General features: G+C 49.6%; 3 protein-coding genes across 13 annotated transcripts; 1 reads left to right on the forward strand and 2 right to left on the reverse strand.

The window, feature by feature from the left end:
* Positions 1-236: 236 nt before the first annotated feature.
* On the reverse strand, positions 237-1830 carry LOC112886036 (ethylene-responsive transcription factor 2-like). The gene has a single exon (XM_025951822.1). It carries the CDS (start codon positions 1556-1558, stop codon positions 656-658), a length of 903 nt encoding a protein of 300 aa, XP_025807607.1. The 5' UTR covers positions 1559-1830; the 3' UTR covers positions 237-655.
* A 1146-nt stretch (positions 1831-2976) lies between these two features.
* LOC112891000 (putative pentatricopeptide repeat-containing protein At3g16890, mitochondrial) lies at positions 2977-7513 on the reverse strand. Of its 10 annotated transcripts, XM_025958363.1 has the most exons (5): positions 5319-7513; positions 5065-5215; positions 4285-4849; positions 4148-4211; positions 2977-3928 (listed from the first exon to the last, which is right to left on the reverse strand). In XM_025958363.1, the coding sequence occupies exon 1, from the start codon at positions 7475-7477 to the stop codon at positions 5405-5407; it is 2073 nt and encodes a 690-aa protein (XP_025814148.1). In that variant the 5' UTR covers positions 7478-7513; the 3' UTR covers positions 2977-3928; positions 4148-4211; positions 4285-4849; positions 5065-5215; positions 5319-5404. The 10 variants fall into 10 exon arrangements, with proteins under 10 accessions (XP_025814148.1, XP_025813956.1, XP_025814291.1 ...); XM_025958171.1 differs by having other exon boundaries at positions 2979-3928; positions 4148-4380; XM_025958506.1 differs by lacking the exon at positions 2977-3928 and having other exon boundaries at positions 3988-4205; positions 4285-4380.
* A 1500-nt stretch (positions 7514-9013) lies between these two features.
* On the forward strand, positions 9014-11187 carry LOC112902820. Of its 2 annotated transcripts, none has more exons than XM_025972001.1 (3): positions 9014-9202; positions 9285-9575; positions 10584-11187. In XM_025972001.1, exons 1-3 carry the CDS (start codon positions 9020-9022, stop codon positions 11172-11174), a joined length of 1065 nt encoding a protein of 354 aa, XP_025827786.1. In that variant the 5' UTR covers positions 9014-9019; the 3' UTR covers positions 11175-11187. The 2 variants fall into 2 exon arrangements, with proteins under 2 accessions (XP_025827786.1, XP_025827795.1); XM_025972010.1 differs by having other exon boundaries at positions 10587-11187.
* Positions 11188-16373: the final 5186 nt, after the last annotated feature.

The following is a 16373-nucleotide window of genomic DNA, read 5'->3' on the forward strand; positions in this document are numbered from 1 at the left end:
TTCTTCCTCCCATGTGAATACGATGCGAGCCAAATGTGTTTTCACAATGGCAGTGCAGCAGGCTTATCCTTTGCTAAGGATACTTGACTACGACAAATTACCATGGCAATTGCTCCGATGAAATGAAATAAAAAAAAAGTACCGGTAAAACGTCCAACAATATGGTAGTAGAGTGTTGGATTAGTATATGTCCAACAACAGTGCGCACGCTCTCATGTTCCAATCAGACAGTGAAGTAGCATCTGACAGTTTTGACAGGGATCACTTTGAACAATACTCCAACCAAAGAACAAAGAATAATATCCGTTCTAGAAGTGCTGGTGATGCGAATTCGCACCAGGGTCAGCAGCCTCTCACAGAGAAGCTTCCGGTTTCAACCAATCCCAATGCCAACGCGATGACGCAGGCAGCAATACGACACTCCTGATTCTACGTTACAAGTTTCTCACAAGACAGCATCTTTTTTCTTGTTTCTTGGTTTCACTTGAGCAACCCCATCGGGCGACAGGTTCCATGCCACGCAGTTCTTGGAGCAGTGTGCGTGTTGGATGCGCAGCGTCTTGCTGCTCTGTTCTTGCACTCGGATCGATTCATCAAGCAGCAAATTTTCTCGCGAGGAAGATCGACTGATACTCTAACATCAGTGCATCACCACTTAGCTCACTAGCTGCTGGGCTGGGCCGGCGGCGAACCACGGGTGGACCGGGAGGGTCAGCTGGACGGGAGGCTGCGCCGGCGTGGGCGGCACCAGAGCCATGGCCATGGTCGCGGCCGCGGCCTCGCCTCTCTTCCTCCGCTTGGGAGTCCCGGACGAGGAGGAGGACGACAAAGGGGAGGAAGAGTCGGAGCTCGCAGCTGGCTCGGCTGACGGCCGCTTCTCTCCTACGGCGGGGGCGGGGGCGGTGGCAGCGGCCGCGGCCGCGGCGGCGATCTCGGAGCCGATGCGGAGCGGGAAGTTGAGGAGCGCGCGGGATCCGCGCATGCGGTAGGCGGCGCGGTCGTACGCCACGGCGGCGTCCTCGGCGCTGTCGTAGGTGCCGAGCCACACGCGCGCACCGTTCTTGGCGGGGTCCCGGATCTCCGCGGCGAACTTGCCCCACGGCCGCTGCCTCACCCCGCGGTAGTGCTTCCCCCTGCCCACCGCCGCGGCCTCCTCACTGCCCCCGGGCGTCATCGCGGCCGACGCCGCCCCGGCCGTCGGCGTCTCGGGCTCCTCCTCCTCGGGCGACACGGGGAGGCCGCGGCCGCCGAGGCAGGAGCCGAACTCGTAGGGGGAGTCCGGGGACGCTGGGGGCTCGGGCTTGACGGCGGCGAAGGAGCCGTCGGGGAGCCAGCCCCGGGAGAAGGCGTCCCGGAGCGCGCCGAAGACGACCATGTCGTCGGCGTCGTCGGGGCGGAACGGGAGGGACTCGCTCCACTGGTCCGCCACCAGGCTGCCGAAGCTCGTGCTGCGGCGGTACACCGGCCGCGGCGCCGCGCTCGCCGCCGCCGGCTCGTCCAGGAGGTGGTGCCGGATGCTGTCCAGCGCCGCCGCCTCGCACGCCGGGTTGAGCAGCATCTTGTCTTGTTCGGACCGAGACGCCGTCACGTGATTTGGGTTTCGAGGGAATTTTAAGCGTTTGGTTTGAAAATTTTGTTTCAGAGGTTGCGGTTTATATAGCGGAGGCTGGAGAAGTGGGGTCCCGTTGTCATTTGTCGTCGCGCTTCTGGGTGAGCTTCCTTGAACTTTCGGGCGTTACCGTCACGTGGCTCAATCGTTTTGGAAGCGACAGGTTTTGGCCGTGGGTTTACGATTATTATTTTTTAGAAAATAAAGGCTGTGGTCACACATGCACACAGATGACACAATCATGAATGCATCTGGAGTTTGGACTGTTACATGAAAAACGATAGACTTGAATAACCATTTTTTCCTGGTTTTATGTTATCTCCAGAGTCTTATACGACGAGGATAGCTATCGTATGAGTTAAGATTTGTCCAGACAAGTGGCACTCCTTAGTTATTTGAAAATAAAGAGGGTTAGTTGCTTCCAAAATGAAAAGGCAACCTGGTTAAATTAAATATCGCTAAAAAGAGTCACAGAAAAAAAAAGCGCACTCACAATGTCACTGTGTGAGCACTATCCGTCCCATAATCATGCTATGCGCATGCCGTTGCGGGCCAGCAAATAGACTTGTGGTCGTCATCGCAGCGACCTAAAAGGTCACGCCCTGTGCAGTGTTCCTAGACAATATTCCCGTTCAAGAACCAGTATGTTCTAGAACTTTATGCTCTACTATATTCGGAACTATAATGATGAACACACAAGAAACTTCATCCGTGTAAATTTAACTCGTGCTGACAGCGGAGTGCTCGAGGTCCTGATTGCATTGTACCGCACGTGGTGCGTTTCACCGAGCCATCCAGGGCAGTGGTCACCATGCAAGTGGTGGGTGTATCCTGAGGTTCTTGCGCCTTGACCTAGGCGCCACAAACAGCAGCCCGCCAACGACGAAACTGTGCGCGCCGGCATTGTTTTCCAGGCCGGTTTGATTCACGGGTCGTCGTCATGGAAGAATGACAAGTCTCTCTACGAACATTGTTCATGTGGCTTTTGAGATGCCACATGCCTCGTGTGCACAAAGTTGCGGCGGGGATGAGAAGCGGCAGGAGGATGGGATTTTTGTCCGGCGTCAAGGCTCCCAGGACGGATAGAAATTTGGAGCCAAGATGGGTGTGTCTTGTTGTTGGGTCGGGGATGAGGGAGTATGGTGGGTACAGTGACTGACAGAGGAAGCCTCACGGTGGCTTCCTCCTCCCTGAAAGTTTCTACCGCACAACGTGCCGCTCGAGGGGGATCGAGTTCAGTGACTGGTGTGAGAAATGTTCCGTGGTGAAAAATCTACAGGCATCTTTTTCTCAGCCATGCTAACTCTCTCTTTTTTTTCTTTTGCCAATTTCACTGATGTGTGGCTCCATCTGTTCCTCGATCGTGAGTCGTGACCAAAAAGAAAAAGAAAGAGCGAGGAAGCAATCTGTTTACCGAAATTTTCTATTTTCTATAAAAAACGGGTGGTAGTTGCACACCAGTAGCATCGTCTCGTCTCCCCATCAATCGCTCGTGCGTGTGCGGCCATCCGGCAAAGGCCCCTTTCACACCATCGAACCCGGTTCATCTCACTGTCTGCTATCAGTAGTTCTGTCGTGGTGCGGGCATTCAGACATGATCTCAGAACCGTTTCCTTCCAGAATTCAGAACCCCTCGGCTCGATCGGACGCAGCGCATGTCGCTCGCAAAGTGTCGCGGCCGGGCAGGGCTGCGCGGCCTCTGGGTGCATGAACCTGCCCTTCCCTGCCACCAAATCCAACCCATCGATCGAACGGCCGAGAACCGACGAGAAGAAAGTTCCTGAGAGACGAGCTGCGACAGCGGGCGTCGTTTTCGACCTGAGAAAACCGATGAAGAAGCGCGTGACTTTTCGCAAATCCTCACGTGTTCTGCTGACCCGACCATCCAGAATTCAGAGGATCGATGAAACAAGCGATACGGTCGTGGCCATGGAGGTGCGTGGGACCCGAGCCTACGCAGAAGGAGTAAGCGAGGCTGTAAGCGGCAAGCGTCGTCTCCTTCGTGGCAGTTTCCTCGCGACGGAGGCCGCTGAGACCTCATCCTGACAGCGAAGGCTCCAATGGTCGCCGACCGTTTCAATTTTGTTCTAGGCTTATTCCAATCCCTTGACGCAACGGCAATCGACAGCGACGAGGGGGTCGTCGGGTGCTGATAAGCTATCTCGATCGCGATAGGGAGGTGTGTCCAGTGGCGAGGACTTCCAGGGATTCGTTCGAGAAGAAATGAAGCATACTTCATAGATTTCACCAGAAGATCGTCTAGGTCCTTCAACTCTGAAAATGCATATTCGCGTCTTAAAACTTTTGTCTCCCTATATCCTGCAATGCATAATGCATTCAGCTTTCAACTGCCAAGGTTCAACGGAACAGGTAAAAAAGGGGCAAAACAAAACATATACTCATATGTTCCAAAGGTTGTTTTTAGAAGGAAAAGGAAAAGCACAAATATATTCTCCAAATGCTAACAACCATGCCGATGGGGCAAAAATCTCAAAGGCGTAGAGGAGATCCGAGTATAATGATTTGTCTTGTACTTACACCATTTGGTTGAGCTATTGTAAAGAAAAGATTGCACCACTGACGGCCAACAGCTCCCCTGCGACTGAAAACATTAGCCGTGAGGTGGATGCAGTCTCCACTCTGGACCACTTGAGAAGCAAAGAACTCCAAAGCACCTGTCCTCCTCAGCAAAGGAGAGCACCCCCGTTGTTAGCATTTGCATGATGCTGCTTGTTTAGCCTAAGGGTGGCACCTTACAGAGGTTGGCTGCCCTGTAAAAACAAGAAAACAAATAAGGAAAGATAGAGAAAAGATCAGTCAGTAGGAAGTCCCAGCACATCACAACAATGAATAGGTGGCACAAGAAGATGACAACTGCTATACTGTCGAACTATATGCAACACATGAACAACTTTACCGCCTTAATGGTGAATGACCAAACTCCAAGATGGCAGATTGTCATTCCAAAGGAAGGGAGGAAATACAGAACTGATCTTCTTAGGATGCTTTTACTGCATCGACTAGCAGAGTGCTTGGAGATCCGATTTGCAGGATAACAAGCTCTAGGCTCCAACAGTTCACCGAAATATAGCACATGGTGTTCCAAGTTTACTTAGGCAGTACTACCACTACCAAACACCAAATAGACATTGTGATTCATGTATATCCACAAGATGACTATTTCCTGATACAAATTTCCCCCTTTTTTACTCCCTTTTGGTTTTGACTGTTCATAGTTCACTGAAAATCAAGCACAAATAAGGCAGGAACATAGTTATTTCTAAGCTTGTAGCATTTTTCTCATCAGTTTTCACAGGTTGAAAGGATCCCAATGGGTTCTCATCAGTTTTCACAGGCTGAAAGGATCCCAATGGGTTCTCATAAAGTGTGCCACTTTATGCAGCCAAAATTTAAAAAACAACAGGTACTCCACAAAAGTGCTAAAGAAAACATACCACATTGTCCTGAACAGGTTTTCTAAGGGAAAACTGCAAATCCGCAGAATACTTAAAATGCAGTCGTGCCAGTGAGCCCAATTTTTCAAGGCACTTAGAAGGTCCAGATGCTTCTCTTGGAATCAACACTTCTGATGAAAATGCAAGGCCACTGTCAACATTTTACGGATCAGTAGGGAAAGGCTGGAGGAAATAAGCATAACCGAAACAAACCATGTGAAGCAAGTAGTAATATTAAAATTGATGTACAATACCTTAGCAAAGATGAGTATACTCTGCACTTTCAGTGCAGAAGGGCAGCATTCATGTATCAAATAGCATGCAGCTGATAAATCATAATTCACACATTGACAGTCTGAACCAAAATTTCCGACCCTGCCCTCAAATAAGCACTGGAGCCTAAGTGTGCATTTCTTCTATGGAACTTATTCATGAACTCTCCCGCCTCATTGAAATGGCCCATTTTAGTAAGTGCGCCAACAACTGGCCAATATGTATGTTGATTAGCAGCAATGCAGGAACTTGACTCCATCGCAAGAAGAATTTCCTTAGCTTCATCAACTCTTCTTTCATCACATAGAGCTTTTATCAGGGTATTGTATGTGTAACTGTCTGGCGCAACACCATATCTTAACATGGCAGTGAAAAGTTTGTGAGCTTTATCTATTTTTCTCATCCTGCAGAAACTCAAAATAGGTGCATTGAAGGAATATGCATCTGGAGAAATGCCATCCATTTTCATTTTATTAAGAAGATGGATGGCCTTGTTAACATGCCCTGCTGAACAAAATGCACGTATTAGAACATTGTAAGTCTGGACATTCGGCCTAACACCCCACTTCGGCATCTCACTGAAGCAATCAAAGGCATCATCCAGCTGATGGGTGTGACATAGCCCATCAATAAGGGAGGTAAAAGTAATGATATCTGGCATGAATCCAAGTTCCGTAAGCATCTTCAAAACAGCCTTTGCATCATGTACATTACCTAATTTTGAATATCCACTTATCAGCGTGTTAAAAGTCACGAGATTAGGAAGGAAACCTGACTCTTGCATCACTTTGACAATCTCCATTGCCATTACCATTTCACCAGCCTTAGAGAGGCAATCTATCACCATGTTGTAGGATGTCACACTAGAAAAAAGCCTATGCAAAACCATTTGACTTAAATACTCATGCACCTTTGAGATGTCCTTGGAGCTCAGCAAGGACTTGATCATCAGAATATATACATCAAATCCCAGCTTCCCACCTTTCTCGATGAAATCATCAACCAACTGACATACATGACTGAACTCCAAGCGCTTCAGAGCACAAGAGATCACAATCCCAAACGTTGTGTTGCCAAGAAGATAACCCCTACTGCTCATCTTATGCACAAGCTCAACTGCCTCTTTGGCCATGTTGTTCTTCGAGAGACAATACAGCAAAGTGTCAAAAGCATTTCGATGATGCATAGCAGGATGACTCTCAATCCACTTACTCAATGTCCTGTATGCCTTGTCTGTACCCAGGGAACGAAACACACCATGAACCAGTGTTCTGTACGTGGCCTCTGTCGGTGCCACACCCTTCTCCTTCATCTTCTCCAACACACCAACTGCATCCTCCGGCCTGCCAGCGTTGCAGAAACCATCGACCAGCATTGTGTAGGTGAAAACATTCGGTCTGATACCCGCGCCCTCCATCTGCTTTACCAGCCTTAGCGCCTCATCGACAATCCCACGCCGGCAGACACCGTGCACGAGTGCGTTGTATGTGAAACAGTCCGGGCGGCACCCGTCCGCGGGCATCTGCTGGAACAGTAGGTATGCGGAATCGACGGCGCCGGCTCGCACCGAGGCCGCAATCACCGCGTTGTAGACCATTGTGCTGGGCCGAAGCCCCAGGCGCGGCATTTGCACGAACACCTCGCGCGCGTAGTGCGCCAGACCGAGCCTGCCCCAGCTCTCCACTAGCGCGCACAGCAACTCCTCAGAGATCACGCATCCGCACCCCTGCACCTCGGCGACCAGCGCCGCGGAGAGAACCACGGGCCCGCGCCGCCACAGCGCATCCCCGAGCGCGCGCCGCACGGCCCGGTCCCGCGCGAAGTGCTGACCGAACCGCGACGCCCAGACGTAGAGGCGCACGCAGAGGAGCGGCTCCGCGGCGGCGTGCTGCAGCGCGCGGACGACGAAGCGCGGGCCCAGCTGCAGAAGGGAGGCGGCGAACTCCGAGTTGATCCGCTCGAACCAGCTCCGCTCGGCCAGGAGCGACACCGCGCGGGCCGGGTCGGCGGCGGCGCCGGATTCCGTAGCATCATGGCAGGATTGAGCAGAAAGGTTGGATCGTTGGTGGATTTGGGCGGACAGATCGGTGGGTTTGGGCAAGCGCGGGAGGAGTCTGGGGAGCAGCCTCCTGCTTCTCATCTGATTCAATTGGGTACTGACGAAAGCTCCACCTTCTCTTCTTCTGGGATGGTTTCTCTCCTGGGTTTAGGGGGGAGCCAATGTTGGCGAATTCAAAATCCATCATAAGTTTTATAATTACTTTAAAAAATCATAAATTTTATAAGAATTTTATTGTCCATATCAACCGCAAAACTTTAACTCTAAAAAATATCCACCGCAAAACAGCAATTCTATATCCACGGCAAAATGGCAAAGTGGAAGAAAAGACAAACTTTGATGAGAATGATGCCCAGCGGCTTCTAGAAAACAAGGTAAACAAAATTAGTTTTGCAATCCTTAAAAGTTAAAACGATATGTAGACTAATTTTCAACCCCCAACCTTAAATTATCTTTGTTTAAGAAAATCGAAATAACTATAGTTTTACCCCTAATTGTTGGGATTATAAAAGAGTACTCCCTCCATCCTCTCTATCCTGCAATATAAAGTATTTTAAAGTTTTTACGACAGATCAAGGAGATAACGAAATAAAGTATATACCTATATTTAATGGTTTGTTCGGTTATTATTTTGCTAATTTTCACAACCGTCCGTTGGGTATATGTGCCAAAAGTAAAGCAGATTTGTATGCCATTTTATTTCCTCTAGCCAGCAGGGAGTAATTAGTTTTCTAAATATTGTAGGATGTTTTATTTTTGGATATAAATTTTAAATCTTTTAATGATTATATTTTAAAACGGATTGAGTACTTCTGGAAGCTCAAGAATGTGCTGACAGCCAGCCAGGGTGCGTTGTGTTATGTCGAGGGATGATGCACCATCATGAATCTGGGAGCTACTCTTGAATGATCAATCTGGTTGATGTTTAATGAATTAAAACCATCTTCAGCAGATTACTCATCTTTTATATTTTATATATTTTCTCTTTTCATCACCAATAATATCTTTTGCATTTTTGGTAATCAATGGTATAGCAGATTACTCAATGGATAGTGTGGAGGAAAGAATCCCCTACATTTGAGCAAGAGGAATGTAAGTTTTGGCGATCACCAAAAATATTTTGGTATTAGCGATGAAATTAGTAATATGTTAGAGCACCATCCATTATCAAAAGGATAGGTTTTTGGTATTAGGGAGAGAGATGAATAATCTTCTCGAGAAGCTTTAAGCACGTTTTTCTCTCGAAAAAGAAAAAGAAAAATAATAGGGTTCAGTAAACTGACAAGATTCCTACGGGCTACAAGTGGTGTTATTGCCAAAAAATTTCGGAATTCTAAAAATTCACATCCAAGATAACTGGGGCCTATCTTTCTGAGCCTAGCTACAATTTACAAGATGCCATATGAGCCTAGCAGTAGCAGATCAAAATGTCAGGTTGCTCCACTCAAAAAAAAAATGTCAGGTTGCACAGAGAACAATATGGCCCAGAACTTTCCGCACGCGCATGGCACAACGGCCCAACTACATGCAGGAAGACGGCCCATGGACACAAAGGCCCCGCAAAAGGCCACTTCCAGGAGGACGGTAGAATTCCCTCAAAAAAAAGGAAGACGGCAGAAGAACATGGGCAACAAGGTCTTTTCCTCCTACCACCGGCCCTCTGCCTCCACCTCCTGCTCCGGCGACCTCGCCGCCGCCGCGTCCATGGACCGGTGGACCGGAGTCGTCCACGTTCCTCTCTCCCGAGGCGGGCCTCTCTTCCGCGTCGCTGCCTCGCTCGTCCTCTCGCCCGCCAAAACGCTCGCCGTAAGGCCAAAACCCTTTTCCCTTTCCTCTTCACACACTAGCCTTTCTCGCCTCCCCAGCCTGAACCCTCTGATGGCACCAGGTTCCACGCGCCAACGCGATCCTCTTCACGGGCGACCGCGTCCGCGGCACCGGCGACCCGGTGATCGAGCGGCTCTCGGACGCCGCCCACATCGCCGGTGTTCTCGCTGGGAAGCTCTGTGGGGAGACCAACGCGTGGGTGGTCGACGCTGCATGCTTCGCGGGGCCATTTGCGGTGTACCGAGAACTTGTCCCGTCCGTGGACGCCGCTGGGGATCCCAAGGGAGAGGACCCCACTGGCTTCCCGGCCGCTGCCGGCGTTGCCAACATCCTTTCGCACAGTGTTGCTGAGGTATGGTGGTGGTGAATTCTGGGCAATCTGCAACCTTAGTTCTGTCGATACGGTATTTTCGGCGCAAAACATCTTGTTACTGTTGAAAAGATAATAAATCGATGCATAATTTAGCTTTGGAGTTACCATTTCTGAGCCATTTCCCCCTAAAGGTTTCTTTTACCGATGCAATCAAGATACATTTTCCAGTGCTTGTAGTGAATGCTGTAGCCAGATTACCTAATGCAGGAATCGTGGTAAAAGAATAGGTGTGTTTTGCCAGTTTATTTTTTACTTTTTAGTAATTAATATGGCAAATGCAAGTTGTGTTTAAACTTCTCTCATTACATTCCCTGAAAACTAATTTTGTCGAATATTTCTTGGATTTTCTATTGGGAGAAGGGGGTCAATGTTTTAGTTCACTAATGGTAGTTAATTGGACATATAAAACTAGTTTGCTTGCTCCTTTGTTCTAAGAATGTTGATTGATGCCTTACTCACCTGGTTAATTGTTTGATGACATTAGCAGACGCTCCTCTAATTTCCTTGCTGAGATAATGCTTAGGTATTGATGACATACTGCTCTGGTACAATAGACTGTTGCTTGATAAACTTAATCATTTCCATCTGTAGTGGACAAAACCTGCTGACCAGTGTAATGTTACTGCAATGCATGCACTATATGTTTACCTTCTTTAGCTCCAAAGTTATTTCCTGATCTACATTTCATTTACATACTGGGACACTTGCAAAACCCCACCATTACAATCTTGTTTCATGCTCTTATTATGTACATAATATTGTGTGCCTTATGGGGTTCTAATTTTTTCTTATGTTCCTGATCTAAACTGGAATATCCTAGTTGTATTTTATTTCTCAACTAATCCTTGTAGTATTTTCTTTTTGATGTGACCCTATTTTAATTGTCATTCTGCAACTTTCGTGCAGTCATTTTAGAGTTCATAACATAAATCCTATATTTTTTCCATGTCTCCTCTTTAATCTTTCTCCCATATCTTGTGTCATTAGCAGATACAAAATAAGTTCCTGGGGTGCTCATCAAAGGACTCTACTATCAATCAGCATCCTGCAGCATCATTGTCATCCTACTGTCCTCCTAGGACTATCATCCTGGGATTCAGCAAGGGTGGAGTTGTTGCCAACCAGCTTGTGACAGAACTTTCTTGTTGGGCATCGGAATCAATGAAAAACTTCGTTGATGTTTCACAACCGAACCCATCTCATTCATCCCTTAATCTCTTGGTTCCTACTTCAGCTAGTGATGTGTTATCAAGTATTTCTGAATTCCATTATGTGGATGTTGGCCTGAATTGTGCTGGAGCGTACATTACTGACCAAGCAGTGATCAAGAAGATAGGTGATTATGTTTTGCATACTGGTCAGAAACTCCGATTTGTTCTTCATGGTACTCCGAGGCAGTGGTCTGATCCAAACCGGTCATGGATTCGGAAGGAGAAAGACATAATGTTGCAGCTGCTTCGAGATGAGGCTAAGAGGTGTCATGCGAGACTGTTGTTATCTGAAAAAATGTACTTTGAGGGTAGACCTCGCAGTCTGCTAATGCATTTTGAGATCTTGGAAATAATGGATATAAGCTGATATTTGATCCGTACATCTTGTGTCCTTAGTTTTTCTCCATAGCAAATCGTACGGATAACAGAATGTGAATATGCTTATAATCTCTTAGATGCTGCTTTCCTCCATGCTGACCTGATCGCAGTGCCATTCTGTTAGTTGTCTTGTAGTATATCTGCTGTCGTAGCTGAACAATCAAATACAGTTGACAGATCACATGAATACATGATCCACGGAATACGTATGTCGCTATGTGACGTGCTTTGCCTGGGGATATTTTGTTTCCCTTTGGAGATAAGTGTATTATTTTCATCACGTTTCCCCCTTTATTTTGCTGCTGTGCTTATTAAAAGGTTCCCTGCAAACACACTCCATTATGAGGTCAAGGTTTGTCAGGCTAACCTGCTGTCTCGTTTGCTGATGGGTGACTTGCCGGCCTGCCATTTTCCTTATGCCATGCGATCGGCGGATTGGCTTGTGTCAATTTTTTTTCCTATTCATCAGCTGTGAACAAGTCTCTGGTATTCAGCAAAACGACCAGACCCTGGTGCCTTGCTGGCTGGAATGTAGCTGCCGGATGTAGCATGCAAAGGACTGGTGAATAATCCTCGGTCAAACAGAAGAATCACGCGGTCCACATGGTGCGTCAGGTTAAGCTTTCGAGTGTTAGGATAATGCCAGTAGTGGATTAGTTAGTGAAGTAGCGCCAGTGTGGAGTACTAGAGTACAAAACTCGATGATGATTCCAGCTGCACTCTCACTGTTCTTGTCTCGCTCCGCGGCGAGCACCTGAACCAGTCAAACCACATTCTTTCAAACAAGTTGTCAGATACTGTAATCACGAGGCCTTCCAATCCGATCCGCATGCGATTCCGGTTGGTGCCCCCTCGATCTCCCGTATCTTTATACGGGACGTCCAAATCCCAACCTGCAGTTCCAGAAAAGGAGACCTGGCAATGCAGCAAGATTACAAGCAGGAAAGCCTGTGGTTCCTATACCGGATAGGCTCCCATCGGCGCACAGTTAGCAGACGTGTAAGAGGGGTCGCGACCGGATCACGGGGCTTGGACGCACGCGATCACTCGCCTGCTCCTCCAAATTTTTATGCTCGCTTGGGGCTTGGCCTCACGCGCGCGTTGTCCGCCGAGCTGCGCTGTCCCCTTCCTCGCCCCCTCGCTGCGGGACAAAACACGAGTAAGACCGCACGAACGGATCAAATCAAGTGCAGGCCGACGCTGATTAGAGTCCAAAAATACGCTTTTTGGGGGGGAAGTGATTGCGTACGAAACCGATCTCCTCTTGAAACGGTCAGCTCCGATCCCACAGAGATCACTAGCACTAGCTCTTTGTTTACCATTATCAGTGGCAGACCAAGATTGGATTGCCGAACCTGAATGATCTCGTCTGGTACTGCCGGAACGGTTGCCGTGTCGGAGGCGTGCGTGGGCAGGTGTTGGGGTCTCTGAAGCAAGTTGGGAGCTAGCCGGCATTGCTGCTTCCGTCTAGAAGGAAGACACCAGCTAGCTTGGGCGTTCAGACTTGGGAGTTCAGAGCCAGCAGGCGAGCTCAGGGGAGCGGGGAGTCCTCATGGACTCATATTCCTGCATCGGTTTGAGCTCCGATCCGAATCAGGCCGCCGCCGGGGGCGATAGATTTATGAGTTCAAAGCAACGCTGCCGTTTTCTAATCACTCGACCCAGACTGACAAGTAACACGGTGCTTTCCGGGGACACGCAGGTTAGTTTTAGCTGAACAGTGACCGGTACCGGCCTGTAGGCGAGGCATCGCCGGAGTATTCTACCCCGATCCGCTCGTTACTACCCATGGAAGGCAACGTGGACAGGGCGATGTGGATGCTTCGTGCTGTAGCAGCGGCCATGGCGGGTGGTCTGCGTGTGCTCGTCTCCGGTGGCTGGTCGGTCTGCGATTCTACCACATCTCTCTACTCTCCCGCGCGTCCCGATCGCAGTACATCCGCATCGCGGCCGCCTAGTGAATGTAACCACTTTACCAGGGCCTTCATAGCGAGGCCTCGTATAGGGACGGACTAGTAGACCCCGTTAAACTAATCCAGTTACTAGAAGACCACATCACAAAAAAGAAGAGAAAAAGGAAAGAAAATTCATGGAAGACCAGAGCGATGCTCGATTTCTTACTAGTACCACGATTAAAAACTGGACAGAGTGTGAACGCTAGAGCGCCATCGTTAAGCTTAAGCAAGCGCGTTGTCGATGCATGGTCATCGGTGATGTGTTCAGATTTTTTTTTTTCATGTCTAAATGTGGTAGCAAGCCGAGCCTAATCCGTCCGCGCTCGAGGTTCGTTCAGGGACGCAGAGGAAGGATAAGGTGGCGGGCGCGTGGCCCGGAGATCGGGGGTACACGCGTGCACGGTGACGTCAGGGCGACCCGGCCTTGCCCGTGCGGCCGGCCGGCTCGCGACGGGAGCTGGCTGGCTGACCTCGGCCGGAGGACGCGGTCCAAAGCGCGAGTCCTCCCGGCCGGGGCGCAGCGCCGCACGCCCGGGCGGGCGCTCGGGCTGGGCATGGTGCGGCCTGCGCTAATTTGGCGTGTCGCGCCGCGCGGCGGGCGGGTCAGACGGACGACGACGACTCGGTTTTCCGCGCCGCGGCCTGCACCCACGTCGGTTTTTCTTTCCTCCCTGGGTAGCTGGCGGGGCCAGGGTTATTCGGCAGAAGGTGGCACGGCCCGGGAGGTCAAGCTGGGCCATGTGAAGCTCGCTCACGGCTGAACCGAACAGAAATGCAAAATTTGGCTGTACTGCCAAGAGAACAAGCACATGCCGTCGAATGATTTTCCTACGAGAAGTGAGGGTGCATCCTGCGAGGCTACCACGGCTCCTGGAAGAGGAAAAATGCTGGCACTTTGGTACTAGGAACGTAACACCGGTAGCAACTACTAGCAAGTGTGCATGCATGTGTACAACCACACAAACAGTGGGCCGCGACGCGACCGTGCAAGCGCGCGCTCCGGACGCGCTCATGTGGGAACCGATAAGAACGCGCCACCTGATACGTGTCGGACGGCGGTTGGCGGCAGCAAGTGAGACAAGGCAGCCTGCCTTTTTGCCGCGGGTGTCACTGTACCGGCTGGTTGTTCCGTAGCGACGATACCCCCCCATCCGTGTCCCGTCCCGTCCCGTGAGCCCGTGACGCGTACGCGCGGTACAACGATCCGCGCGCGCGGAGCCGACGAGCCGGCCGGCCGGCCGGCCGGCCCGGTAAGCCAGTCGGCCTCGGGCAGGCACCGCCTCAGTTAATCATGGGTTAACTAGCAGTCAGGCTCCCGGTCCCGGGTCACGTCCGCTGTAGATGGGAACCGGATTAGAGGGGGGCGACGTAGCAGAGAAAGATCCGTGCACCTTAATACTCCCTCGAGTTTCACGACACATGATTTCGTTCCGAAACATGGCCTGCCGTCGAAATTTGATTTTGTACTCGTGTACCGGTGAACGCGCCGCGTACGACCTGGAAACCATCGGTTTCCGCTGGAAGAAAAAAATGAGACACCCTGCCGAACCGCATGTGCTACGTACGCGCTCAGCGTTATCCGACGCTTGTGCAGCGCACCGATCACGTGATTCGGGCAGCTGGTGCGGCAGCGGCACTGCAGGTCCGATCAAGACTTGGACCTCGTTTAGATCGTAAGTTTATATAATATTTGGAACTTTTTGCTACTGTAGCGTTTTCGTTTGTATTTGACAAATTTTATCTATTAATGGTCTAACTAGGCTTAAAAGATTCGTCTCGTGATGTACAATTAAACTGTACAATTAGTTATTTTTTTTACATACATTTACTGCTCCATGCATGTATCCCAAAATTGATGTGATGGAGTGTAAAAATTATAACATTTGCAATGCATCTAAACGGGCCCTTGGCCGGCGTCTGCTTCATCGTATCTTTCCGTCGCGGTTACACGAGTTAATGTGCGTCCGGCCGGCCGTCCCGTCAGATCGATCGATCGCCATCTGCCTTAACTGACGCAGGCCAGCTTGCTGCTGTCCCGCGGTGGAGGTGGAGCCGCTCACCCGAAGGTCGGAGAGGGGCAACTGAGCAAGCCCAGCTCGATCAGGGCCGACTTGCCGGGAGCCCGAGACGCGGCGGCAGCCGGCAGGGCAGGACCGCAGGGCCATCCCTGCCTCCCAAGTTGCGAGACACATTGAAAGCAGGAGGGAGCGAGCCAAGGCAGCAGGCAGGCTCTGTGGTTTGCCCGGACAGGGTGGTCCGCTGGATGGGCGTCCGAGTGGCCACGGGTCAGGGTCACCACCTTTCTGTTGCCTTCCCTTCCCTGCGATCTGCTACTCGTGTGTCACCTGTAAGCTAGGAACCCATATGCATTGCACGCGTACTGGTCGCTGCGGGCGTATTGGCCTTGCAAGTAGCGGCACGGCGAGCCACTAGCTCTCAGCTTGCACGTACAGATCAGCGAGATGTCGTCGTGTCCATTAACGACGGATTTGAAAGCGTGAAGCCCACGGATTGGTACCTCAAGTTTGTTGGCATGGAAAAGCTGTACACCCGCATGGATCACTTACCTGCTGTGGTGATCACTAATCACTTAAATCAGTGGGTAACGCTATTAGACGCTCCTGCTGCTATAAGTTACCCTCTTGCATCAAAAGGTTAAAACTTTGTAGGTCTCACTTTCTTTTTTTGACTAGCACCCGTTTTTTGTAAATATTTATAGAATATAGCAGATGTAACCCGTTTCAAATGTTTATAGAATTTCTTCAAAAAAATATTTATAGAACATGGGTGAACCTTTTTGTAAGGTTTGCCTAAACATGCTATCTAGGCGTGTCAGTTTATCTCGTTTAGACGGTCCCTTAGCCTCTTGAACGGCTATTTCAGCCGAATAAATGAGTAAATGATAGGTGGTTGACTATCTAGTTTTCTTATTTGTTTTTATGAAACTGCACTTCAAGTTAAATCTATTCATACCATTAACAATATACATTATATCTGCACGCATAGCAAAAATTATGTATCTTAATTTGTCAAAACGAACTACAATTTGGAACAGAGTGAATACAAACTTAGCACATAGAAAATAACCCGTAACCAAATTCGGAATGGTGGAATTATGACAACCTACATTTATCACTTAGTTTTTGACCCCAGGGGATGTGGACCATTGTTTGTGCAACAAGGATATCTTGCCAGATAATCCCGCTTCCATTTTTAGTTAGCCGGTTCGTTAG

The sequence above is a fragment of the Panicum hallii genome, chromosome 1, assembly GCF_002211085.1.
Source record: "Panicum hallii strain FIL2 chromosome 1, PHallii_v3.1, whole genome shotgun sequence".
NCBI classification, from domain to species: Eukaryota; Viridiplantae; Streptophyta; class Magnoliopsida; order Poales; family Poaceae; genus Panicum; species Panicum hallii.

Bases quoted from the DNA above. Each gene is read 5' to 3' on its own strand.
- LOC112886036 (XM_025951822.1), bottom strand. From the start codon at position 1,558: ATGCTGCTCAACCCGGCGTGCGAGGCGGCGGCGCTGGACAGCATCCGG.
- LOC112891000 (XM_025958363.1), bottom strand. From the start codon at position 7,477: ATGAGAAGCAGGAGGCTGCTCCCCAGACTCCTCCCGCGCTTGCCCAAA.
- LOC112902820 (XM_025972001.1), top strand. From the start codon at position 9,020: ATGGGCAACAAGGTCTTTTCCTCCTACCACCGGCCCTCTGCCTCCACC. The intron at 9,203-9,284 runs GTAAGGCCAAAA...TGATGGCACCAG, and splicing joins CGCCCGCCAAAACGCTCGCC to GTTCCACGCGCCAACGCGAT. The intron at 9,576-10,583 runs GTATGGTGGTGG...TTGTGTCATTAG, and splicing joins TTTCGCACAGTGTTGCTGAG to CAGATACAAAATAAGTTCCT.